Source organism: Fukomys damarensis, unplaced genomic scaffold, assembly GCF_012274545.1.
Source record: "Fukomys damarensis isolate Sample0158 unplaced genomic scaffold, DMR_v1.0_HiC HiC_scaffold_33, whole genome shotgun sequence".
Classification (NCBI taxonomy): Eukaryota; Metazoa; Chordata; class Mammalia; order Rodentia; family Bathyergidae; genus Fukomys; species Fukomys damarensis.
In genome coordinates, this window is record NW_022900945.1 from 50,812,554 (window position 1) to 50,837,854 (window position 25,301).

Below are 25,301 nucleotides of genomic sequence, written 5' to 3' on the forward strand. Positions count from 1 at the left end.
AATAGAAGTCTGTGAAAGTGCAATGTCTCCCAGTGCAATGCCTGAACCTGGGAAAGTTGGGAGGCATCCTAGAGTGGAAAAATGCAGACTGAAAATATGTAAAGCTAGAAGGAACCGATGTGCGCAGGTGCAACAGGTGCAACAGAGATACACTCTCGTAGTCTGTTGCACTCTTCCTGTCTGTTAACTGCTAAATGGGCATGATAATACCCACTCTTCAGTCACTCATCCCACAAATACCTCGTGAGCATCTACTTATGTATTAAATTCTGGGCATAAACCATGAGCAAAACAAATTTCTGCCCTTATGAAACTTACAGATTCATGGGTGTGACTAGACAATAAGAGGTAAATATAAGAATAAATAATCGCCAGTTGTGATCATTATCATCAAGGAGCAAACAGTCTGCTTTGATAGAGAATAATGCAGGTGAGGGTATCAAACTTAGTGCAAGGGGTTAAGGTCGGCCTTTCTGAGGAAGTAATATTTAAGCTAAGATTTAATGAAAGGCCCAGCAAGAAGGCACAGGAGACTTCGTGTAAAGCCCCAACGTAGGAAAGATTTTGGTGTGTTAAAGAGGAGTAAGAAATGGAATGGAGACTAGGTGTGTAGATTTTTTATGTGGCTAGACATTTGGTACTTTTTTGCAAAATGGCAATGCAGAAGAGGAAACAGGTCCAGGGGGAAAGTGATTTCAGTTTGGAATATGTTGAATTTGAGTTGCCCGTACACATCCAGGTTGTGTTCAACAAGCAATTAAATACAAAAGTCAGGTGCTTAAGAGAAAGTACAGGTGTATCAATTCTCATGGAGGGAATTTTGTGAACCTTAAGAAATTAGATACCAACTAAATGCTGTGAGATAAAGCTGAAAAAATTGGAGAGATACCCAAGGAAAAATGTGTAGACTGCTATGAAAGAGAGAATTCTGGACATGCTAAGTAAGAAGAGACCAAGAAAAAGCAACTAGAGAAATAAAAAGGAAATCCTGGGAAAATAGTAGTATAAAAGCCATGAAGGGAAAGTAATTTTAAATAAGAAGGATCCGTCGTCATAAAAGACTAAGCCTAAGCGGTCCTCACTGATCTGCTCTGGCAGCCTCAGCCAGCCCTTCACCTTCCCCCGAGTGGGGCTGGGCCACACAGCCTGCCCGCTCCCTCTCCACTTGGAAAAGGGAGGGCCATGCCCACCCGCCCACCCCTCCCCAAAGAATAGGAGAAAGTGGAGAATGCCTACAGGGAATGGTCCATTGCTGTGGATACTGATTCAGAGCCTAGAGCAGGTCCCAGTGGTCCAGGCAACAAAAGAGGTGGTTTGTTGCCAAAAATACTGCTGCCTCCAGGAGGTTGCCATTGAGCAGGAAGTGCTGTAGACGCCCAAGTGTCTGTGGTGAGAGCACCATTCAATTGCCGAAGCAAGCCATGTGGGGAAGTTTTAAGAGGGAGTTCTTAATGTTTGAGTGGCCACTAGGCTGCTCTGAGGCTCTCGAGGGAAACCCCGGGGTGCAGCCTCCATACTGCCTTATACTGTGGCTAGTCTTCCACTCACCGTGACCTCGGTAACCTGACTCTTCAGAGTTTTGCTTTTATTTCTACATAATACAAATAGCTTCGTCAAGAAAGAAACAGACACACTGCAGGAGAGACAAGGAGAATGTTTGGAAAATGACATTGAATTTGTAAGCAGTAGAAACATCCCTGACCATAGTGTTATAAAGGTCAAGAGCCCAAGCTCTAGATTGTGTTTGAATCCTGACTCTGCCACTTCCTAGCTGTGTGGCCTTGACTGAGTTACTTAACTTCTCTGTGCCTACATTTCCTCATCTGTAAAATAAGGCTTTCAATAATATCTGCCTCATAAGGTTGGTTGTTTGGTTTTTTTGTTGTTTGTTTGTTTGTTGTTTTGTTTTGTTTTGTTTTTTTGGTACTGGGGATCGAACTTGGGTCCTTGCAGTTGTAAGGCAGGCAGCGGAACCACTGAGCTAAATCCCTGGCCCTAAGGTTGTTAAGAGGATTAAATTAGGTAATATATATGAAATGCTTAAAACAGTACCTAGAACATAACAGGTACTTGATTAATGTTACTTATTGTATTGCCGGCCTGATTATTAGTGAAAATAGTTTCATTCAGTGTAAAAGAATGAGATGAGAGCTAGCCTTGGTGGGTGCATGCCTATAATCCTAGCACTCTGGAGTTTGACGCCAGTCTGGCCTACAGAGCAAGACCCTGCATCAACAAGAATAGGACGAAAGCCAGACTAGTCAGCTGCAGGTTGAGGAAGAGGGGATAGTTATTTCAAGAAGCTTTGCTGTTACGGGTGAAATAAAACCTAGAGGTAAATTTAAGGCCAAGAACAGGCTTTTTCTAGGAAATAGACTTAAAACTAAAGAAAAAGAACTGGTGGAAAGATTAAAGATACAAGAGGGCAGGGACAGGTGATGGAACAAGATTCTGGAGGATATAAAAAGGGATTGAATAAGACCAACAGCATAGAGAAGTCCTAGCTTTCTTTTGTTTTCTTTTGTTTTAGTGAGGCTTTACATTTCTTAAAGGCAGGAAAAGGGCTGTACAGAGCTCTTTTGGGCCTAGTAGAAGTAGTGGGGGGAGTACATTCTATAGAAGGGAAGTAACAAAAGGTGCCCCAAAGGGCCTTACCTCCTGGCTGGCTCTGCCAGATATGTTGCCAGGTTTTGGGGTGCTGGAGTCTTCTTCTGGAGTTGGTTTCCAGGTTCTTTCCAGCCTGAGCAAAGAATTGGTCAATACAAGTGCAGAAGGTCTCAAGGTTTTACATTTGCTAAAAGTAGGAAAAGAAACATGCTCCGCAGAACAAGTTTGGGCCAAGGAAAAGTAGGAAAAAAGTACACTGCACAGCATAAGAGTAGATTACTGTGACAGAGAACACAGCACCTGGAAGTCTTAGCTTTGGTCACCACCTCGTTCTGAGGGAGACCGTTTGAGAGGATGTTTGCAGCTGTAAATATTTATATTAGAGTGAAGTTGGTAAATGTCCAGTAGTTTGTGTTTTTATAGTAAGGGCATCGGCTACGGAGGACAAATGTGAGAAAATGAATTAACGTGTAACTCTGAGGGGACCGGAGAGAGAGGACTGACTGTGTACTCAGTATGTGAGCTAAGGCTAGAGACCACACATATGGAATGGCACCAGTCGTGTGGGCATGCATTCTAGCAGTTTAGGCAGCCCAGGCATGGCTATGGGGAGGCACAGCATTTGATGTAGTCGGGGGATTGTAGAAACAGTGTTTCCAGAGGAGCAGAGGGTAGGAGATTGAGGGTCCTGTTGAGAGAAGTTGAAGCAAGCAATCCTGGAGTCCAAGCTAGCGAAGAAGGGGAAAACAGAAGATGAGAGGCCAGAGGTCAGGCCACAGAGCCCCAGTGAAACGGATTAGTGGTAATAAAGGAGCAAGAGGACTTGAGGAGCAGGAGCAGGAGGGGAGGGCCCGCCTCAGAAGTGGGAGGTTGGTATTTAAATGTTCAAAGCCAACAGTACCTGAATGGCAGCTTGGCATTTGGCCATTGGAGTTGATGGCTGAAGTAAATTCTATCCTAAAAATAAGGAGTGAAAACTACTGTTTTTTCTGTGATGCCAAACTGTCTGAGTTATCTTCTGGCATTGCTTACTCTCATTTATCCCAGATAACATCCCCTAGCAGCACTTACTTTAACTGCTGAGTGATTTTCAGCATTCTCAGATGATAGAAAATAATTGACGATTAGAACACAACTGCTCATCTAAAGTCATGTGTTTGCCTTTGAATTACCCATCTGTCTGTAAATTCAGCCCATTTATTAGATGCCATTAATTAGATTGTGTTTATTAGATGCAAAAAGGAATAAGGCATAAGCTAAAAGCATGGACCTAACACAAAATGCTGTGTGAGGAGTGTCTAGTACCAAGTGTTACTTGTTATCCATGCTTTTCTAGATTTACTTTCCTAATTTTGTTTGCTCAGAGCTTTTACTAAAAGTATTTTACTTTCACACTGACCGTAGTAAACTGTCAGTGCTATTCACAATTCTTGTTACTACTTTACTGTTATCGTCACCCAGTAAAAGAGATGGTCCTTAAGTGTGTAAGACAGGAAAAAACTGTCAGTCGATGTGACTGTAGTTATCACAGAAAAGCCACACATTAATATTTAAAAGTTGGCTTGTATGAGTGAGTTGTGTACTAGTTGTTTTCAGTAACATTTCCTTCTGCGGTGCAGATGAGCCATTGTATCTGTGTTGCCGGATGTTAATGTGCTTTGATGTTTTTAGGGATCTTGTCCATAGAACAGCTCATCAGCCGCGTGGGTGTGATTGGGGTGACTCTCATGGCTCTGCTTTCTGGATTCGGTGCTGTCAACTGCCCGTACACATACATGTCCTACTTCCTCAGGTAACGCACACTTCCTCTTCTTTTTTGTCCCCATTACTTGAATACATATGTCAGCTTTCCTACTTAGACATCAGCTCTGTGATTGTGCCCTTTTATTCTCTTCCCGTGGACACCTGTACCGCAGGTGTCTGTACCTGTGGGTGTTAACCTGGAGTCTTTCAAAATAAGTCTTATCACTTACATTGCCTGTGTTATTTGCCCTACATTCATTTATTGTTTAAGTAGCAAATTTTGTCCCCTTCTTCCCACTTTCTAAAGGCACATTTCTGGAGGACAGCAGTGTGAAGTATTCCCAGCTTTAGGAAATAGGTTCCTCCTAGAAGTAGAATAGGAAACAGTGCCAAATTAAAGTATGTTTAAACTTATATCCCAACTGTCACTAGATCCAAGCTGAGAAAGAGTAAGAGAGCAATTACCTTACCTCTGACGCCCTCAAACCCCACAAGAATCAGTTCTAAGAAATACCAGTGAGAGCATTGTAGCTTATTATGGTCATTTCAATGTTTTCTAGAAAAAGGCATGTCCTTATATACTGGCTAATCATTGGGATTTATGTTTCTCCAGGTAACTTGTAACAAGCCCAAGGGTAGGAGCCCAAAACATTGCTAACAGTTTATACTTCTTGTAGGAATGTGACTGACACAGATATCCTAGCACTGGAACGGCGACTGCTTCAAACCATGGATATGATCATAAGCAAAAAGAAAAGGTAACAGCATCACTTTCTTATAATTTCTCAACAAAATGTGACAATTTGATTCTAGCAGCTAATTTCTTTTTTTTTTAAATTAGTACATATTTGCAATTCACAAAGTTGACAGTCATCTTGGGGAGTAGTCACTTATAGATCTTACAGCTTGTTTTTCTTTAATCCCTTTACCCTTCCCTCCCCTCCTCTTCAGGTTCTCCTATTCCCTTTTTCATATTTGTTGACATTCTTTGTCTTAGCTCCTGTTACGGCACATAGTGTTGACATTGATTGGGGTTATTATTCTCCTGAACATGGCACGTCTTTTTTTTTTTTTTGACACAAATATGCATTTGTTTTATTCACAAAAATAGCCTGGTTTCCTAAAACAATACAAACTGCATGTTCATCAGCAGGAAGCTGGCCATGGGCAGGGGCCACAGGGGTCCCTTGGGCACCCACCCCACCAGCAGGGAATCAGAAAGGAAGCCCTTTCTTCTGCTACCATTAACAAGGCCCAAAAAAAGGACTTGTTTTCTCTGTGGGAAGTAGCCAGGATCGGAAATACTGAGACACGGGCTCACCAGATGTCAGTGGATAAATGAATACTTTCATTTTTCCGAAATCGTCACTGTTGGGGTGGGGGATCCCAGTCAGGGCACAGTGGGTGCAGCACTGTTGGCCTGGGCCTGGGGGTGGGGATGGGGTGCTCCCTCCAACAAGCTCCCACCGGCAGCTCCACACTCAAGGATGAGTACAGAGGGGCTTCTACACGGCGCATGATCCATCTTTATTCCTCTCATCTCCCGGTCCCCTCCTCCTCACCCTCTCATGTGTTCCCTTGGACCACTTCCCTATTGCGAGAGATCTGTTCCTTTGTCCCTTGCCGTCCATCCTTTATTATTTTCTTTGTACTTTGCCTCACTCAAATGAGATACCATTTGGTATTTAAGCTTGTGTGTCTGGTTTATTTCACTCAGCACTATTTTTTTGCTCACAACTCATTTGTTTTCAAAGTGGGTGTCATAGAAATCTGTATCATGATAGACGTATGCTTTGAAATCACACTAATTTGAATCCTTGGTCTATGCATTACCGCACCTCACCTGTTAAAATAAAGGTAATAATATAGTAAGACTTGAAGAGCCCTTAGAACAGTGAGCCACACCTAGCTAAGGACAACTGCTGAGCTTGTTAATAATCTTGGCAGAATAATTTGATTTTCATACTTGCCTTTGGAAAGTGGATGAAACTGGGCTCTGAGAATCTGCTTCCTTGATGAGGTTTTGTGTGTTCTTTTATTTCAGGATGGCAATGGCACGGAGAACTATGTTCCAGAGGGGAGAGGTGCCTAACAAGCCTTCAGGATTCTGGGGAATATTAAAGAGTGTTACTGCTTCGGCTCCAGGAAGTGAAAGTATCCTTTATCCTGCTGCTTGATTCTTTCTACACTCTGGGCCAAGGGCAGAACAAAATAGTCTTGGGATGGTCCCTTCCAAGGTGCCTGACTACATCAGAGTCCAGATGGGCCAGAAATAGGCTTAGGAAATACAATGTGTATTGTTATCTTTCCAACACCCATGAAAGATCATAAAACTATTTTCTTTGAGCTGGTGAGGGCTTAAAAAGTCAGTATTTCCGCTTTACAGATGAGAAAATTGACCCAAAGGGTTAAATCATACCGTAGTTTGTGGCAACTCTAGAAACAGACCTGTGGTCTCCTCTTCATAGTTCTTTCCACTACAGTATTACATTTCTCAACCCTGAAGAAACACCACAAAACATAATGTCTCACTAAAATGGGTGGTTTGTATATGGGTTGCTAAGTGCTCATTTTTTTAAAGTAGGTAGTGTTCCTAAACAAATTTTAAGTATCTCTCCTTCTCCAGTAATTTTTTGGTTAAAAAGTCAAGATGATTGGATTGATAGATTGTTCCTAGCCTACCTAGTTGAAATGTGTTAAACTAATTTGCAAGTTGAATAATCAAATCGGTGTATAGCTCCCAGGCTTTGAGTTTAAAATATCGGGGATTCTGAGAATCAGACACACACTTTCTTCTCTGGACTAGGGAAATACAGTCCCTTTTGTTTCAGTTGGAGGAGAAGGATGTAATGTATTAGTATGAATTATGCCTTATATCCTTCTGGTATCAAATTCGGCTAAGACTAAGACCAAAGAAAGGCAAGGTGATTATGGCAGAGAAAGAGGAATGATTTAATCCAGAAACATTGACTTCGTGTCTCCTGTTCCCAGGCAAAGTGCTGGGTGATAGAGCAGTGAAGAGAGTGCCATGTACCTCTCCTCGAGCATCTTAGCGTCTGATTCCAGGAGAGGCGGGTGAAGCTAGTTCAGTCCTGCTGTTTTGGTGGTTTGGATGTTGCCAAGAACAGCCATTGCTGAGGGAACTAAGGACACTTGTTGATTTTGGTAATAATAGGAAAAGTCACAGAGAGAATTAAGATTTAGATTCAAGTCAATGATTCTGTTTTAGAAGGGGCTATCTTCACTATTTTTATTACTTAAAAATCCATAAGAACCAAATGTGTAATTTTTAACTGCTTTAATAAGTCACCAGATGCCTCGGATGATTTAACCTCTCTGAGTCCAATTTCTGAATGAGGAGACTAAGACTACTTACTGAGTTCTTGGAAAACAGCATAGCTTAGTGGAAACAATAGGCCTTGAAGTGAGGCAGATCTCACTTTGCATCCACAGCTGTTGTATAACTTTGTCATTTAACCTCTGAGCTTCACTTTCCTTACCTGTCTCTTGGGATTGTTGGGAGAATAAAAGAAGAGACTGTCTATAAAAGAGCTAAAGAAGGTAACGTCTGTGAACCCCAGCCTGTGTTAGCACTCAATATCAGTTTCCGTTCCGAGCGTTGTATTTCTTCAGATAACATAGGAGAAAGTTAGGCTTTATTACAGCTCTTATTACATTGCATGTGACTTAATAAGATAAATAAAGCAAAAAACATACCAAAAGGCATCTGTCTGGGTTGGGTGAAACTGAGAGGAGACCGTTGTGGTGATGTTCTGAGCCATGTCAGAGTCAGGGAGACTGCTCTGATGTGGTGAGGTAGCACTCTGGATCCGAAACTGGAACTGAAAAGCCAGGTGGTTCCTAGAATCCGCTACGGAAAAATACAACAGCAAATGCTTTCCTTACTGCTATTTTTTAAAATTTCTCTGTGATTTAAACCTTGATGTCCATTTCGTGCCAGATCTTACTCTTATTCAACAGGAAGTGGATGCTTTGGAAGAACTAAGCAGGCAGCTTTTTCTTGAAACAACTGATCTATATGCAACCAAGGTATAGCGCCAGGAAACTCACTATGACTTTTTTATCAATATGACTGAAGAGAGCTTATTAGTATCTTATGACCAGGCAGGGCAAGAGACACCTCACAGCTTCCTTATGAGCCATGAGGCATTTGAGAATGAGGAATTACTCTTCTTGAGTTTGTTTCTGTCACTGGCAAAACCCTTACAGGAACACTGTCTGTAGTAGAAATTGGAAGGATGGTCAGAATTTTCAGCATCTGTGAAGGAGGTACCTCTTCCTACTGACCCAGGATAAAGATACCTGGTAGCTCCTTTGCTTCCTTTTATTCCCTTACAAGTTAGTAATGTTACCGCCATGGTTTAGCCCTATTTTAAAGGACTCAGATCAGAAAGTATCCTAACTTTCCTATGTACAGTTAATATACAATATAAGTATGCAAAATCTTAATGATTGCAAACTTTTTAATTCTTTTTCAGAGTAGCTTCATAGGATAAAGGTTAACTAACATAGGCTTTGGAGACAGACCTGAGCCCACTTACTAGTGCACCTGCTTGGGCAAGCTTATTCACGTCTCTAACATTCAGTTTCCTCATCTGTAAAATTAAGATATTAGAACATATTTCATAAGTGTTGTGAAGTTTAGCTAATGCCCATAAGATATTTGTCCCAGTGTCTGGCTGAAACAAATGTTGGTCACTGCTACTGTTACTATTTTAATATTATAATCAATAGTGATTCATAGAGGAATTCTTTTGTTGAAGTTAAGTTTATATGAGACTAACCAAATTTTGTGATTGTTTTTCCCCAGGAAAGAATAGAATATTCCAAAACTTTCAAAGGAAAATATTTTAATTTTCTGGGTTACTTTTTCTCTATTTACTGTGTTTGGAAAATTTTCATGGTAAGTATATTTTATCAAGAGTTCGGTGCTTTTCCCTGGGGAAGACCACAAGCTGCAGTGGGTTTAATTAACACATTGAGTGAGGTCAGTTCCAAATTGAGTTGAACCAACGAGAACGTGATCTTTCACATCTCTGCACGCACTCGTTTCCCCCTCCTCCTTTTTTTGAGGATCTAGAAAGGGAGGTTTTATTTTATTTTCCCTTGTCAGGAATTATTTATAGGGCCTTAGGTTATGAAGCATAAATCGATTTAAGCGTTTTGGTTTGCTGTGCTTTCCATATTACCTGAGTATATGACTGTGTAATCCCAATTCCCACTTTCAGCTCAGAACAGAAACCACATAGCCTTTTTAATTACCTGTTTGCCTAAAAATGTAAGTCCAAGATAAATTCTAAATGTATTTCTGCAGGTACATTCATCTCGGGGGCTTATTGCTCTTACTCTTTTGTGGTTTTCCCTTAAATGTTTTAATTCTTTGTGTGCGGTTTATGTTTGTTAGTCTCCACTTCCAGCTCATTTGCTTGTATTCATGGATTTAAATGTGGTCATAGTAAAGGCTGGTGTGATTTTCCCGCTTGACAAAGTCCTGTCTATAATAGAAATTGGAGGGCTAGTCAGAAGAGAATTTTCAACATCTGTGAAGGTGGTACCTACTAGAGCTGTGTTTGCGCAAAGAAGAACTTTGTCAGTTTGCTAATATTGATCAATATAGATTCATAGATTTTTTTATTAGTACACGTTTGTAGTACATAATGTTTACATTCCTTGTAGAAAATTGGTACATAGACACTTAATTCTTTTACATCTCATTTCCTTTCCCTCCTTCCCCCCCACTCATCTCTTGATCCCCTTCCTTTTTTTTTTAATGAATCTAATGTTATAATAAATGGAAATCATTACCACTCAGATGATTTTTCATTGAGAAAAGATGAATGAAGATAGTGTATTCAGGTATCCAAGCTACTGAAAGGTTTTTTTCTTGAGATGCAGCCCTTAGAGGAGCTACTAAGAGCTTTATTATGGTACAATTGGCATATTTTAAGCATACAGTTTGGTAAGTTTTGATAGGTGTCTATACCTGTGCAACAACCAGCACCACAATTCAGGTACAGAGTCTAGGCCTGTGGATTTAGCTTAGTGGCACTGCACCTGCCTCACAAGCACAGGGTCCTGAGCTCGATCCCTGGTGTGGAATAGAAAAGGTTCAGATACAGAATATATTTATCCACCACTTTCAGGAGGACTCTTCCTGCCTCTTTGTAGGGCCTGTCTCCCACACACCCGGTCCCCAGGCACTGGCTCAGCTCTCTGTAGATATTAATTGATATTTTATATAAGTGTTCCTTTTTCTGTCTGGCTTATTTTACCAGCGTGATTTTTGAGGTTTCATCGGTGTTACTGTGTATATCAGTAATTTATTCCTGAGTTGTATTCCACTCTATGTTTACCATTTACCTGGTGGTGGGTATTTGGTTGATTCCAGTTTGGGGATATTACAAGTAAAGCTGTGTAAGTCTACACGTATGCTCTTTTCTCTTGGAGGAGCACTTACGGTGAAATATCTGATTCATAAGGCAGATGTCTAACTGTTGAAGAAACGGCCAAATTCTTTTCCAAAAAGATTGTACCGTTTGCACTCCTACTTGTGGTATAAAAGAGTCTCAGTTGTTCTGTACCTCAGTGACACCCACCTGGTCAGTCTTACTAATTTTAGACATTCTAGTAGATTGGAAGTATTGAATCTCCCAAACACCGATGGGGAATTTCCATACCTAAAGATGTGTAGCTTCTTTTCCTGTGCTCATTCGTGAGCTGTGTCCTCTTTGGAAGTCTCTATGCAACTCTTCTGCTTTTTTTTTTTTTTTTTTTTTTTTTTTTTTTGCTTAGGGTGTTTATTTTCTTTTTATTGGGTTTGTATTTTGGGGGGGTAATTTTTTAATATTCTGGAAATCCTTTATCAAAATGTGATTTTTGAGTATTTTGGTTCTTACCGGTAGATTTGACTTTTCATTCTCATAGCAGTTTCTGTTTTTTGGGGTTAATTTTTTGTTTTTCCTATTGTGGATTGTGTTTTTGGTCTCAGAGCTAAGAAATCTTTGCCTAGCCAAGGGTTACAAAGGTTTTTTTTTATAGAAATTTTATGGTTTTAACATTCTAGTCTATGATCCATCATGAGTTAATTTTTAATATGATTAAACATGGATACAAGTTAATCATTTTGCATGAAGATATCCAGTTGTTCTAGCACTATTTGTTGAAAAGATGATTCTTCCTACATTAAGTTGCCTTTCAGTGTGGGTCTGTACATTTACTCTCTATTCATCCTGTTGGTGTGCAGTGTTTGCCTTTATTTGTGCTAGTACCGTACTGTCTCAATCATTGCTTTATAATAAGCCTGAAGTCATATACTGTCAATTCTTATATTTCTTTATGTGTCCTTATATTTCCATATGAAGTTTATAATCAGCTTTCTAGTTCCTACAGAAACACTTGCTGGAATTTGTCTTGGAATTACATGGAATTTGTAGATCAATTCAAAGGAAGTAATATCTTTTTTGGTGGGGGGTACCGGGGATTGAACTCGGGTCCTTGCACTTGCAAGGCAGGCCACCGAACCGCTGAGCTAAATCCCCGGCCCAGGAAGTAATATCTTAAAAATGAGTCTTCTAATCTGTGAACATGCTATAAACCTCTGTGTATTCAGATCTTTTGTAATTTCTTTCATCAGTGTTTTACAGTTTTTAATGTTTGAGTCACAGCTTTTGTCAGATTTATATCTAAGTATATTTTGATACTTTGCTAAAACTGTTTCAATTTGACTGTTGTTAATACTTATATAATTAATTATTCTGTACTGATCTCATATCCTGCAACTTGCTAACCTTCCTTTTTTATTTCTAGAAGCTCTCTTATATGTTTCATAGACAGTCAGGAATCTGGAATTGTGGACAGTTTTTCTTCTTGCTTTGCAGTGTGGGTTTCCTTTTCTTTAGATCTTTTCCCTGTCCTCCCTCCCTTCCTTCCCTTTTATTCCCCTTCCCCTCTCAACTTCTCTCCTTTCCTTCCCTTTTTTTCCTTTCTGCTTTTTCTCCTCTTTTAGCCTTACTGCATTGTGCAAAGTTGAGTAGAAGTAGCAAGAGGAGTTGTCCTGGACTTTTCCCTGATCTTAGGGAGAAAGCATCCACTCTGATTGCCTCTGTCAGCTTTAGGAAATTCTTTCTATCATTATTTCAGGTTATTAATTGAAATAGTGTGAGTTTTTTGTCAGTTTTCTACATCTATTAAAATGATCATACAGTTCTTTTTTAGTTTGTCATTATAGTGAATTAATTTCATTGGTTTTTGTTTGGTTGGTGTGGTTTTGTTTTTGTTTTGTTTTTTTTATATATACTGGGAATTGAACCAAGGTCTTCACGTTGAGCTGTATCCTCAGCCTTTTTTATATTTTAAGACATTGTCTTGCAGTAATATGCTCAGTTGCCCATGCAGGGTTTAATTTGCAATCCTCCTGCTTCAGCCTCCCAGAATGCTGCAATTACAGCTGTGCTTCAACATACCTGATGATTTTTTAATATTATGTCTTTGTTTGGTTTTAGTGTCAAAGTAATGCTGACCTTAGAGAATAAGTTGAAAAGTGCTGCCTCTTCTGACTAGTGGGAAAGTTTGTATGGAATTTTATTGTTTAAGTGTTTGATAAAATTTACAGATGAAGCCTTTTTGGGTGTGGTATTTCCTTGCAGAAATATTTTTAACTACCAATTAATTCTTTAAAAAACAGAAGCATTATTGGGTTTATCTGTTTTTGCTTCTTGAGTGAAACCTTGCAGTTTGTGTCTTTCAAGGAATTTGCCCATTGTTATTAAGATTTTCAAATTTATTGGGATATAATTGCTCATAATGTCAATCCTTTCAATATGTAGGACATCTGTTGAGCTGTCAGCTGTTTTAACGGTGAGGAAGACATAGTTCCCTACAGTTCACCCACTTAGCATAGGATTCAGGAGATCTTAGTATGTCCGCGGAGTTACACAGCATCACTGCAGTCAGCCTGTGGACATTATCAACCCGAAAAGCATCCCACACTCCCTACTCCCTCAATTCTTACCCTCCCAGCCTTAGGCAGCCACTGATGTGCTTTCTCTTGTTAGGTTTTCCTATACTAGATATTTCAGATGCATTGAATCAGACAATCTGTGGTCTTTTGTAATGGGTTTCTTTGACTTAGCTTAAATTTTTAAGGTTTATCTGTGCTATAGCATCTTCATTCCTTTTTATGGCTGAATATTATTCCTTCTTATGGCTATATAGTGCTCGTTTCTTTGTATGGGTAATGTATTTTGTTTATCCATTTAGTAATTGATAAACACTTAGATTGTTTCCACTTTTTGCCAATATTGATAATGCTGTTGTGAATATTTGTATGTAAGTGTTTCAGTGGCCATGTTTTCATTTCTCTTATATAATGGCTAGTTTCGGAATTTGTGTCCTATGCTAACTGTGTGTTTAGCTCTCTGAAGACCTGCCGTACTGTTTCTCAGAATGATGGCACCAGTTGACATTCCTGCCAGCAATATATAAAGGCTCAGTTTCTTCACCTCCTTGCCAGTACTTGTTATCATCTAGCTTTTTTATTATAGCCATCCTTGTGGGTATAGAGTAGTATCTCTTGATGTTGACTACTTGTGTCTTCTCTTTCTTTCTTGTCAGGATAGTGGCAGTTTATTGATTTTATTGAACTTTTTAGAGAGTCAGTTTTGGGTAAATGATTTTCTGTATTTTTCTGCTTTCTACTTCATGGATATCTGTTTGCTCTTTTGGGGCGGGGGCAGTACCAGGGATCGAACTTAGGACCTTGTGCTTTCGAGGCAGGTGGCAGAACCACTGAGCTAAATCCCCAGCCCTGCTCTGCTCTTTACTATTTATTTGGGTCATTGCTACCTTATGAAGGTAGAAACTAAGATCATTGGAGATCTTTTCTGATATTTATTGTGATAAATATCTTCTTATGTACTGTTTGAACTTCAGCTTTTTTGTGGCGGGGGGGTTTGAGACAGGGTTTCACTATGTAGTTGAGACTGACCTGGAACTCACTATGTAGCCCAGGCTGGTCTCGAACTTGCAGCAGTCCTCCTGCCTCAGCCTCCCAAGTGCTGGGATTAAAGGCATGCACCACCACGCCCAGCTGAACTTCAGCTTTTAATGTATACTGTATTTTTATTTCTGTTCAGTTAAAAATGCTTTCTGCTCATGGTGTTGCACACCTGTAATCCTAGCACTTTGGGAAGCTAAGACAGGAGAACCACAATTTTGAGCCTCGCCTTGCAACGTAGCGACTTAACAAGATCCTTTCTCAAAATAAATTTTAAAAAGCACTGGGGACGTACACAGCATAGTGTGAAGGCCATGGGTTCACTCTCCAGTACCCCCCCCACATTTTATTTCTCTTTTGATTTCTTCTCTGACTCATAGGTTATTTAGAAGTGTGTTTTAAAATATTGGAGAGACTCTTCCAAATATCATTCTCTTAATAGATTTCTAACTTAATTTTATGTAATCTAAGAAAATATTTTGTATGATTTGAATCTTTTAAAGATTTATCAAGACTTGTGTTCCATGCCAGAATAGTTAACTAAACTCAGCGTGGTAGATGCCATGTGTGCACTGGCGTAGGGTGTGTACTCTGCTTACTTGCTGGAGCGCTCTGTCAGTTAGATCGAGTTGATTGATAGTATTATTTAAATTTTCTTTATCCCTACTGATTCTCTATTTTATCAGCTATTTAGAGAACAGGCCCGACTATTTGGATTTGGCTATTTTTCTTTTTTTCTTTTTATCAGTCTTTGTTTCATGTATTTTGAAGCTTTGGTTTGGGTTGTATAAGCATTTACGATCCTTATGTAACTTTTTTAAGTGATTTTTGCTTTTATTATGAAATGGTCCTTCTACAAAGCAATAGTTTCTGTTATAAAATCTCCTTCATCAGATGTTACAGTAGACAGCCATCTTTTGTTTTATTAGGATCAGCATATCTCCTTTCCATCTTTTTACTTTTAACCTGTTTACATCTTTATATTTAAAGTGAGTTTCTTGTAGGCAACATATACACTAGTTAGGTCTTGCTTTTTGTCTAGTCTGACAGTGCCTGCCATTTCACTGGCATGTTTAGACCGGGGACTAGCAACCTAGAGTCCACAGACAAAGTCTGCTTGCTTCCGTAAATAAGGCTGCATTGGAACACAGCCAACCCCATTCACGTTTGTATTGTCCGTGAAAACTGCCACAGGACAGCGTCTGAGTTTACTCACCTGATTACTGTTTCCATTTAATGTGATTATTGAAATGGTTAGATTTAAAATTACCTTGTTACTGTTTTTCATTTGTCCTCCGCCCCTTTCCTTTTTATAAATGTCACTTTGGGGATCTTTGGATATTTTTCATCATTCAATTTCCTTTGCTTACTAGCTATAACTTTTTTCTTTGCTCTGAGAGCATTCAGAAAACAACTGTAAGGAATGACTTTGGAGTTTCTGGACTCTTGCTCAGACTTCATGAACCTTTCTGGCTTCTGATAAACTATGATTTCTATGCCATAGCTTTATCCCTCTTGACTACAGAAAATAAAATGGGATGGAGAGACTTTCATTTGCCTAAACAGACTTCCTATATATGTTTTTGATTGAGTAGAACTGCATTTTTTGAAACATCAGCATCTAAGACGTGTTATATTCTGACTCACTTTGTAAACTAGTAATTAAGATGCACTAATACAGAGGTCTGTGTCTCTGCAGGCAACCATCAATATTGTTTTTGATCGAGTTGGGAAAACTGATCCTGTCACAAGAGGCATTGAGATCACTGTGAATTACCTAGGAATTCAGTTTGACGTAAGAGTTCTATGAAGATCTTGCAGATTCTTGTTTTGACTGATGTGACTTTGTTAAGGCTACTTCCTCTACATTGAGCACTTGCTTCTGCGTCTGCTCTTCCCCATGGTCCTCTGCATAGCTGACATGTTCACAGGGCACATTTGTACTGGGCCAGGTTTCCTGTTCTTGCCATGAATGCATAAGTAATTTTCATGGATTCTGATTATTTCTACTATTCCTCCTCCTCTGCTTCTCTGTAGCCAGCTACTATTCTGCCAGTTTCTCCCCACCTAGTACTCAGATCCTTCTCTCTGTGCTCCTTAATGAGCTCTTCCAGTACATAACTCACCTTTGATTCCCCTGGTAGAAAATTAACTACCAATTAGTGTTACATGGTAGACCTGAAATAATTTCAGCTCTAAAATAAATGATCCTTATCAATTAATGTGGACTTTAGACTAAAGATGCTAACTGTCAACCGTACAGAGTTGGATTGATTGATTCTTTTTTTTTTAAAGGAGGAAAGGTTTACGGAAGCTCAGTTTGTAGAGGTTTCAGTGCACTGCCGGCCAGGTGCAACACGGGTGGCATAGTGAGGGGCATGGGAGCGGAGAAACAGTCCACGGCACAGCAAGGCAGGAAGAAGACAGGCAGCAGCGAAGTAGCAAAGCAGCAGGCAAAGTTGGATGTTTTTCAAAATCATCTTTTCTGTTTGATAAAACCATTGTCCTAAACACACCCCTGTTCCCATTCAAGTTCAGTGCCCTTATTCATAGACGAATACATCTTCTAAATATACGTGTGGGCAGTGATTTGGGCTGACACTTTAATAAGACTGGTGTCAGCCAGGCATGGTGGTGCACACCTGTAATCCCTGCACTCAGAGGATAAGGCAGGAGGGTTGCAAGTTCCAGCCCAGCCTGAGCAATTTGGCAAAACTCTGTCTCAAAATACAAAATAAACAAAGGTCTAGGGATGTAGCTCAGTGTGATGGCTCTAGGTTCAATCCCCACTGCCCCAGTGTAACAAAACATTGTTAAAAGGACAGTCCCGGTGCGGGGCATTTAACTGGGCTCTCATTCTAGACATGGATTGCCTGCCGCTTCCAGGCTCCCAGGACATGGCTCCTAGCTCAGCCGCAGCTAAGTAGGCAGGAACCAGAGCAGAGTTGGCCTGCATGGTTTACTCATTCGCATTTTAGAAATGTCTCCTTCTCACCGCCTCCTGACGCTGCTTGCTCGCCATGTGTACAGTCCGTCCGTAATCCACCTGTGCCTTCCGCATTTCATACTCTGAATAGCAAGACTCTTGCTTGCAGCAGTAGCAGCTCTTCCTCAGATGCTTTTCAGGACTGAATCCAACTGCTTCTGTCAAGCAGTGCGGAAGGCGGCAAAAGTATGTGATACAGATGTTGTGTCCTAGAATACAGCTGAGGTCTGTTTCTTGAAGTTTTGTGTGATGAGAGAACTATCATTCATAGATATTAAAAATAACCACGAGGGCTGGGGATTTAGCTCAGTGGTGCCGCCACCTGCTTCACAAGAGCAAGGTCCTGAGTTCAATCCCCGGTACCAAAACATAACCATGGTACTGTTGAGTTTGAAATTTGTTTCAATTTCTTATCACAGTAAATGTGTCCTTAGCTTGTTTTATTAGTGCTATTTTTATTCATTTCACTATACTTGCTTTGTGTCTTTAAGATTTGATTCACTGGCTAATATTTACTGCAGTCTTCCTACCGAAGTTTCACTCACCACTCTTTCAGCCCTTAGAAAGGGGTAGGGTCTGTAGAAACTCCATCTCACCATCACATCTTTCTGAATACACTTAACAGATTATTTCTTCTTATGACGGTGACAGGTGAAGTTCTGGTCCCAACACATTTCCTTCATTCTCGTCGGAATAATCATTGTCACCTCCATCAGAGGATTGCTGATCACCCTTACCAAGGTATGTCCTATTGCAGTGTTAGAAGATACCTAAGTACTATTTAATTACATACGGTACCATGAAATGTCAGCCACCCGAGACTTCTGCCCTCCTAAGATCAAGAGTTTTAAAGACATACACAGGATAAAAATATTAACTGCTACTTAAAATGTATGAGAGTATATGCCATCACCCACCCGTCACAGATAATGTCTAGAAGTAACAAGGGTTTGTTTTGTTCCTGGATGTTTCACCATCTTCTGTAATAGAACTTGGCACGTGGCAGGCATTCAGCAGACATTTGAGGTCAGGAGAATAATTGTGAAAGTCTTTAGTAAAGATATAGAAGCAAGGAAACAGAACATTCAGCTGTTTTCAGGTCGATGTAGGAAGCCTTCTTGGTGGGGCGGGGCTCTCTGGTAGAAAAGGTAGAGATTTCAAGATCTGAAAGCCTTTTTGAAAGAGTTAAGACAGGGACAGGTCTCTGGTCATCTAGCACAGGGGCCCATTAATGCTTTTGGCGTGTCCTGGAGTTGTGTGGTAATGTTAAGGTCAGATCCATCGGTTTCTGAAGTTTGACAGCATAAGAATTCTTTCATATGTACCAACACCTAAAACCACCAGCTGCCTGGAGGGGAAGCTAACTTCAGTCGTTTGAAGTCTCTTTATAGCCTTAATCATCTGATTTGTTCTATACAAGATTGTGGCATGGAAGAGACACTTTTAATTAAAGGTTAACCATGTTATTCACAAGAACCTAGCAGTACTGCTTTAAATCACCTTTCCTCCCTTCTCCCTTTAACAGTTCTTTTATGCCATCTCGAGCAGTAAGTCCTCCAATGTCATTGTCCTGCTATTAGCGCAGATAATGGTAAGTTTAATAAACTAGCTTTATGTTTAAAATACTAGAAATGTTTTCAGTAATTGAGTTTCCTCTCCCCTGTCCCTCACTACGAAGTAACCCGTGGATTAATTACAGGGCATGTACTTCGTCTCGTCCGTACTGCTGATCCGAATGAGCATGCCGCTGGAATATCGCACCATCATCACGGAAGTCCTCGGAGAACTGCAGTTTAACTTCTATCACCGTTGGTTTGATGTCATCTTCCTGGTCAGCGCCCTTTCCAGCATATTATTCCTCTATTTGGCTCACAAACAGGCACCAGAGAAGCACATGACACCTTGAACTCGAGATTACAAACTTGGAAGCCAGTGTCGTCAGGATTTGAGTCTGAGGAGGGGACCAGGGCCCGACATTTTTAAACAAAATGCTGTAGCAGCGCGCTATGCGTGCACCTTTCTCAGCTGATACTGCGACAAGTAGCGTCGGCTAGAACATGAGAGAGAAGGGAGTACTCAGCAGCCAGCAAAGCGGCCGGGGCAGGGCAGAGGGGAAGGAGACCACACTGAACTGGGGCGGGAGATGTCCACGTGCAGCAGGCACGGTTACGGCTCTCCCTTAAGCCTGCCTGTCATTAAAGTCAGATGGTAACGCTTCGGCCTTGGGTTCACTTTGTTAAGCATAGCTTCTGCTGGTGTGATCTAAACCTTGGGTTAGCAGCTTGCCTCCCCCAACCCCTTCCCTATTGATGAAATAACCGAGACCTGGGCCGGGGATTTAGCTGAAGGTTTCTGCTGCCTGCCTCGCAAGCTTAAGGTCCTGAGTTTGTTCCCCAGTAACCCCCCACCAAAAAAAGTATCCTGGGAAAAAAGTAGTGGACAAATGAAATAGATTTCCTTTTAAATTAGTATTAAGAATGCCTCACAAGTACAAGGTCCTGAGTTCAATTTCCATTAGGGGGGTGCTGAATACGTTTCATTTGGTGATGTCGTCGCCCATGTTTTCTTCCATCTCCTCATGCTGTGGGATACAGTAGTAACTGGAAAAAGTCACTTTTCTATCCTGGGACTCAAGCTCTTCCTTTTTAAAATACTCAAGTGCAACCTAAGAAAATTCTGAATGTTATTACCCTCAAGTCTCCTTTTATGACTAAAATCTTATTCTGTATTTTAGCGTTTGGGGTTTCTAGAAGCAAAGGAAGATTACCCAAAACAAAAGCACTTAATATTAAGGTTATACCAGCTAATAAGGAAGGGAGGAAAAGGTGAGCATACTTGACATTTTTAATGGTACTTGGTCTAGCAACCACATTTTTATAAAAGCATAATTTGAATTATCTGCACTGATATTGTGGAGATTCATGAATCAGCTCAAGGATCCTCTAAAAGAGATACCGTCATAAGAGAGGTGTAGTTAAGCTGAAGCTTGGAAGAGATCACAAAAAGCAAATAAGCCATCTGTAATAGCAGCCCCGTGGCAGTCAGTCACACATGGTGGTTTCCAAGAGTCTGTGACACAGTGGGTGGGTGGCAGCTCCGTGACAGCAGTTCTGGGGACTTAGTGGGAATCCTGTCCGCTGAAGCCATGATTCGCTCTGATCACATCTTTGTGTCTTCAGAACTGGAGGAGGAACTGGAGGCTGTACTGTGGGCCTGTGCAAAAGAAAACACGATTTACAAGTGGGGGAAGGTGAGCATCAGGAGCAGGACGGTGGATTCTAAAGTCAGGAAGTGAAGTCACTCCCTAGAAGACAGGTATTATGAATCCAACACTTGGCCTTGTTTCTAACTTGCTATTAGACACATTAAATTTCTTAATGCCTTTATCTCTTAATGGACCGCTCATGGACTTTTCTAAATACAGTGGAACCTCAAGTTGCAACCAGCCTGACATAAACAACTTGGGTTAACTAGGTTAATGGAAGATTCATCTGCCTCTTCCCTATAGCATGTATCCAGGTAAACATCCCAATCTCCGCTGTATTCACTTAAAACCAACTTGAGTTACAACCAGCCCTCAGGAACCGATTGAGTTAGTAAGTCAAGGGTCCGTCCGTCCAGTGTACTTTTTTGTTAAAGGGTCCGTCCGTCCAGTGTACTTTTTTGTTAAGCTTTCTAGGATATAAGTCAGTGTATGCATCGAGTATAATTCACCAATCAGTAGAATTTGTATAATAGAAAAAATTAGATTCCCAACTTGACAAACTTCGTTAAGTCATTTCGCTTGTAGACCTCATTCATATATGAAAAATAATTTTACCAAATGTAAAAACCAAGACCTACCAAGGAACTTATCCAATTCAAATCTATACAGAAAGGGCTGGGGATTTAGCTCAGCAGTTTGGTTTCCTGCCTTGCAAGCACAAAGACCCAAGTTCAATTCCCGGTACCAAAAAAAACAAAACAAAACAAATCTATACAGAAAGTTTAACCTCTCCCCATAAAGAAACAGTGATACCTTGGCTTACAAACTTAATTTGTTTTACAATTTGGGGGAAGGTGGCCATGTGGGGTGGAGGGGCTGTGGTCCTGTTTGTCTCCCAGTGTGGCACCTGCAAACAAGCAAAATTTTGCCACTTGGTTTGCAAATAGAAGTGTTCGTGAACCCCAGGTATTACTGTATTTTTAAGTATTGTCCCTAATCACTGCTTCTGTGGTTCTGTTTCTGTACCACTCACTGTTCAAAGTATTTTGGTAGTCTTAGGTAATATAATTATGGTAATAATTCTATAAATGTTCCCTGTTTTAGAGGTGGGGCAGAGCAAATAAATCTGTTTCTGAGGAGTGACGGAACCATAATTGTTATCAAGACATTCTGATTCAGGTTCTTCTGGTGTTCTCCATTAGAATTTCAATAAACTAACTTCTTGCCTTATCAACCCTACATAACATAATAGCTATCAACTGAGTGCTGTGAAAATTAGAAATTCTGCCAGGCACAGTGCCACACACCTGTAATCCCAGCACTCGGGAGGCTGAGGCAGGAGGATCTTTGTGAGTTCCAGGTCAGTCTCAACTACACAGTGAGACCCTGTCTCAAAAAAAAAGAAATTGTCCATATTCTGCCTCCTCTCCTCTAAAATATCTTTACATTATATTTTCCAGTTTTGTTTTGTTTTTGTTTTTGGTACCGGGGATCAAACTCAGGACCTTGCGCTTGTGAGGCAGGCAGTGGGACCACTGAGCCAAGCCCCTCGGCCCATCCAGTATTTTAGAAAATCTATACCACACTCTGGGGTAAGACAGATCAGGAATAAAATGGTGACACTCACTCTTTCTTTTTCCACATGCGAGTCATGCTCTGACTCTGCCAGTGTTTCCTCTTCGGAATCGGGGCGCACATCCAGTGGGTCAGCCATGGAGGAGATGATTGGGATTTTCTTAGCTTGGAAGTAATCGTAGGCCTTCCTTCCGCAGACCAAGAGTGTGATGTTCTCCCCACTGCTCTGGATTTTGTCCACCACCTTCTCATAGGGTTCGTCTAGCACACTGACCCCGTTCACTTCAACGATCACATCCTCGTCCTCCAGCCCGGCCGCATCGGCAGGGCCGCCCTTCTGCACCTGTGAATGTGAGGTTGTGTTAACAGCTCCGGCATGGGAAAGAGCACATTAGACTGGCTGCCCTTCAGAAGAGGCGGCTGAAAATCTATTCATAACCGTATTTCGATTTCTCCTTGAAGTACAGAAAAGTTCTTTAGTACTTTTCTACTTATCACAGCTATAACTTCATACTCAAAGTAACGGTAGAAACTGGACCGCCATAGCGTCAGTATTACTACGGGCTGAAGGCATTAGATCGCACAGGTCCCCTTCACACTCAACTTGAGACCTACAGGGATGGTCTGTTCGCGGCCAGTCCCTACCCAGGAGGGGATTTTGTCACATGCCCTGGCAAACAGGTGTCCCAGTCAGGGCTGGCAGTGTGTCGTCAGCTCGAGGTGTTGGACTTGAGACTGTCTAAAGAACTGGATGGCATCGAGGTTTGGGAAGCAAAGATGAAATGCTGCCTTAACTTAAGAGGGTGCAGGACAGTGTTTGTATCTGAATCCAAATGCGGTGTAACCTCCGGAACCTTTCCACTAAGACATCTAGGGGCGGGACAAGCTGAGACTCCCAGGTGTGACTTCACAGGGCCGCTGGAACCAGATTACCATACCTCTTTGACGTATGAGCCCGGCAGTCCCCGAATCGCATTGAGGTGAAAGCCATAGCCGTTTTCACCTTTAACCAGCCTGCAGAGTTTCGGCTTATGATCCCCTGCTTCCTCTGGAGTGTCTGGACTCGAGGCCCCCAGTGGAGCAGGAGCCGGAACCTCCTTGACAGAACCCTTAGGCAGTTCTTGATTTTGATAGTAGAGAAATGGAGAAAATTTAGCCTTTTGAAAATAAAAAAAATAATCTAGTATGAGTAGTTGCACTTTATAGGCTGGTCTCAGGAGGTGTAACACATGTTACGTTCTTTTTCTGGATCTGAGTGTAGGCTGTAAAACTGCTCTGGTACTCCAGCCAGGAAAGGTATAAAAGACAGGTTGGCTATAGAATAATCTTAGATAAATATGTACACAGGCGCATATATGCACATAAAAGCAGTGTAGGATTCTATATAAAGATCCAAAAGCCTGTCTTCCTAGCAAATCACTGCACACCCTTCCACCGCCCTCTTTCAGAAGACGACACGCCTCTGAGTCGCCCACCACCTCATACAGAGTACACAGGTTCTTCTCCCCTTAGTAAGATGGTCTTTGGCACTCCTTAAATCAAGATAGAAAAGGTGAAATAAAACACTCCTTTTTACCACTGAAGACTCAAAACCGAACAGGCCAACCTGTACACACAATACTCATTAGAAGGTGATCCCATGTTATAACAAAAGTCAATCCAACTGTTTGCTATTTGACTTGCTCCAGCGCTAGATTCTCCTCTATTCTAACAGTAAATAACTTCATTGTTGTAACCGTCAGCTGGCAGCTCTGTAATACCAGACTCCCTGCCATCTTTATATGTCCAGGCTGTCTCAGCTGTCCCCACTCATAAACAGAAAGCACTGCTGGGTCTTGGATGCAAAAGCAGCACAAAACAAACGTGACTTTTTTTGGTGGTATTGGGGGTTGACCCAGGGCCTTTGTACTGAACTATATCCCCTGACCTCTCCCCTCTTTTTTTTGAGACAGGGTCCTAAATTCAAACTTGGGATGTTCCTGCCTCAGCCTCCTCCCAGAGTTCTGGTTCTACGTACAGTACCACCATGCCCACCTGTGACTGATGTTTTTTGGGTTTGGGGTTTTTTTGTTTGTTTTTTGTTTTTTGTTTTTTTGTTTTGACTGATGTTTCTCAATAGAATTAAGCCCCTGACTGGCTGAGGATTCTAGTTGAGAGGATCAGGAAGGTAGACCAGGGTACAGTATGAACTTGGGTCAGTGGTTAAGTTGCTGCCCACAGTACCCAGGACATTTGTCATTGAAAAGGAAGGTGAGCACTGTGGGCTCACCTAAGTGTGGCAGCCTGGCTGGAAATAGATCTCGGGGTCCTCTGGTTATTCAGCCATCTTACTAACTGCAAGGCTACGTTTCCTTTCTGAGAGGCGCACCAGCCCAGACCCTTCTGGTTACCTGGTTCAGCTGTCAGTGATCAACGTTATTGAGGTAAAGTAAATGAATGTTTAAAACATTTAATGAGTTTACTCATTCACTTGGGTATTTGGGTATCCAGTGGGTGCCAGGAACCTCGTAGGTGTTTGATTTATTCACTGCTATATTTCAGGGATCCACCCCCACCCCAATCTGTGGAGCTTTGAGGAGTGGAGCAGGCATTGTTTTTTTTGGGTTTTTTTTTTTTTTTTTTTTTGGCACCAGGGATCGAACTTGGGACCTTGTGCTTGCAAGGCAGGTGGCAGAACCACTGAGCTAAATCCCCAGTCCTGGCAGACATCTTTTTAGAACAAAATTCTCACATTCACCAAGACAAAAAAGTTGGTTACATCATTCTGTCACAAGGTTAAGAAAATGTCAGAATCCCCTTTACAGCAGCTGAGCACCATACTGCTGGCTTCTGCTTGACTTTTTTCCACCAACTGAGAGCTCAGCCCTGTGCAGGAATGACTCACTCAATTTGTGGCACCTTCAAGTTCTTAAGCCAGAAATAGCTCCCTGTATTTGGTCTACCTGTGCCCCACAGATCACCTCAGAAAAATTAAGACTACTACGCACATGCAATCACCTTTAAAGTTCCTGAAGATGCTGTCCTTTCTCCAAAGCCCATGCTTGTTCAAGCTAAATGCTTACACAGTGGCTTCTAAAACTTCTTCCCTGCTACTTGTCACTGGTCCTCCTCAACTGGGGCTGTCAGAATTGGACACCATGGTGTTAAAAAAAAAAAAAAAAAAAAAAAAA

General features: G+C 41.2%; 2 protein-coding genes across 6 annotated transcripts in view; one reads left to right on the forward strand and one right to left on the reverse strand.

Moving 5' to 3' along the window:
* The window catches only part of LOC104865783 (Golgi pH regulator), a 37,497-nt gene extending 17,226 nt beyond the window's left edge, over window positions 1-20,271 (forward strand). For 3 of the 4 annotated variants that reach the window (XM_010629488.3, XM_010629490.3, XM_010629491.3), the window contains 9 exons: window positions 4,279-4,399; window positions 5,028-5,108; window positions 6,395-6,504; window positions 8,306-8,400; window positions 9,182-9,274; window positions 16,065-16,160; window positions 18,003-18,092; window positions 18,877-18,942; window positions 19,051-20,271. In XM_010629488.3, coding sequence (XP_010627790.1) covers window positions 4,279-4,399; window positions 5,028-5,108; window positions 6,395-6,504; window positions 8,306-8,400; window positions 9,182-9,274; window positions 16,065-16,160; window positions 18,003-18,092; window positions 18,877-18,942; window positions 19,051-19,257 — 959 coding nt within the window. In that variant the 3' untranslated portion in view covers window positions 19,258-20,271. The remainder of the gene's footprint in view (window positions 1-4,278; window positions 4,400-5,027; window positions 5,109-6,394; window positions 6,505-8,305; window positions 8,401-9,181; window positions 9,275-16,064; window positions 16,161-18,002; window positions 18,093-18,876; window positions 18,943-19,050) is intronic. The other variant, XM_010629489.3, reaches the window with a different exon arrangement.
* Window positions 20,272-20,294: 23 nt separating this feature from the next.
* Window positions 20,295-25,301, reverse strand: part of Pdzk1 (PDZ domain containing 1) — a 34,013-nt gene continuing 29,006 nt past the window's right edge. The window contains exons 8-10 of one of the 2 annotated variants that reach the window (XM_010629493.3): window positions 23,070-23,288; window positions 22,184-22,474; window positions 20,295-20,564 (exon numbers count right to left, since the gene is read on the reverse strand). In XM_010629493.3, coding sequence (XP_010627795.1) covers window positions 20,511-20,564; window positions 22,184-22,474; window positions 23,070-23,288 — 564 coding nt within the window. In that variant the 3' untranslated portion in view covers window positions 20,295-20,510. The remainder of the gene's footprint in view (window positions 20,565-22,183; window positions 22,475-23,069; window positions 23,289-25,301) is intronic. The other variant, XM_010629492.3, reaches the window with a different exon arrangement.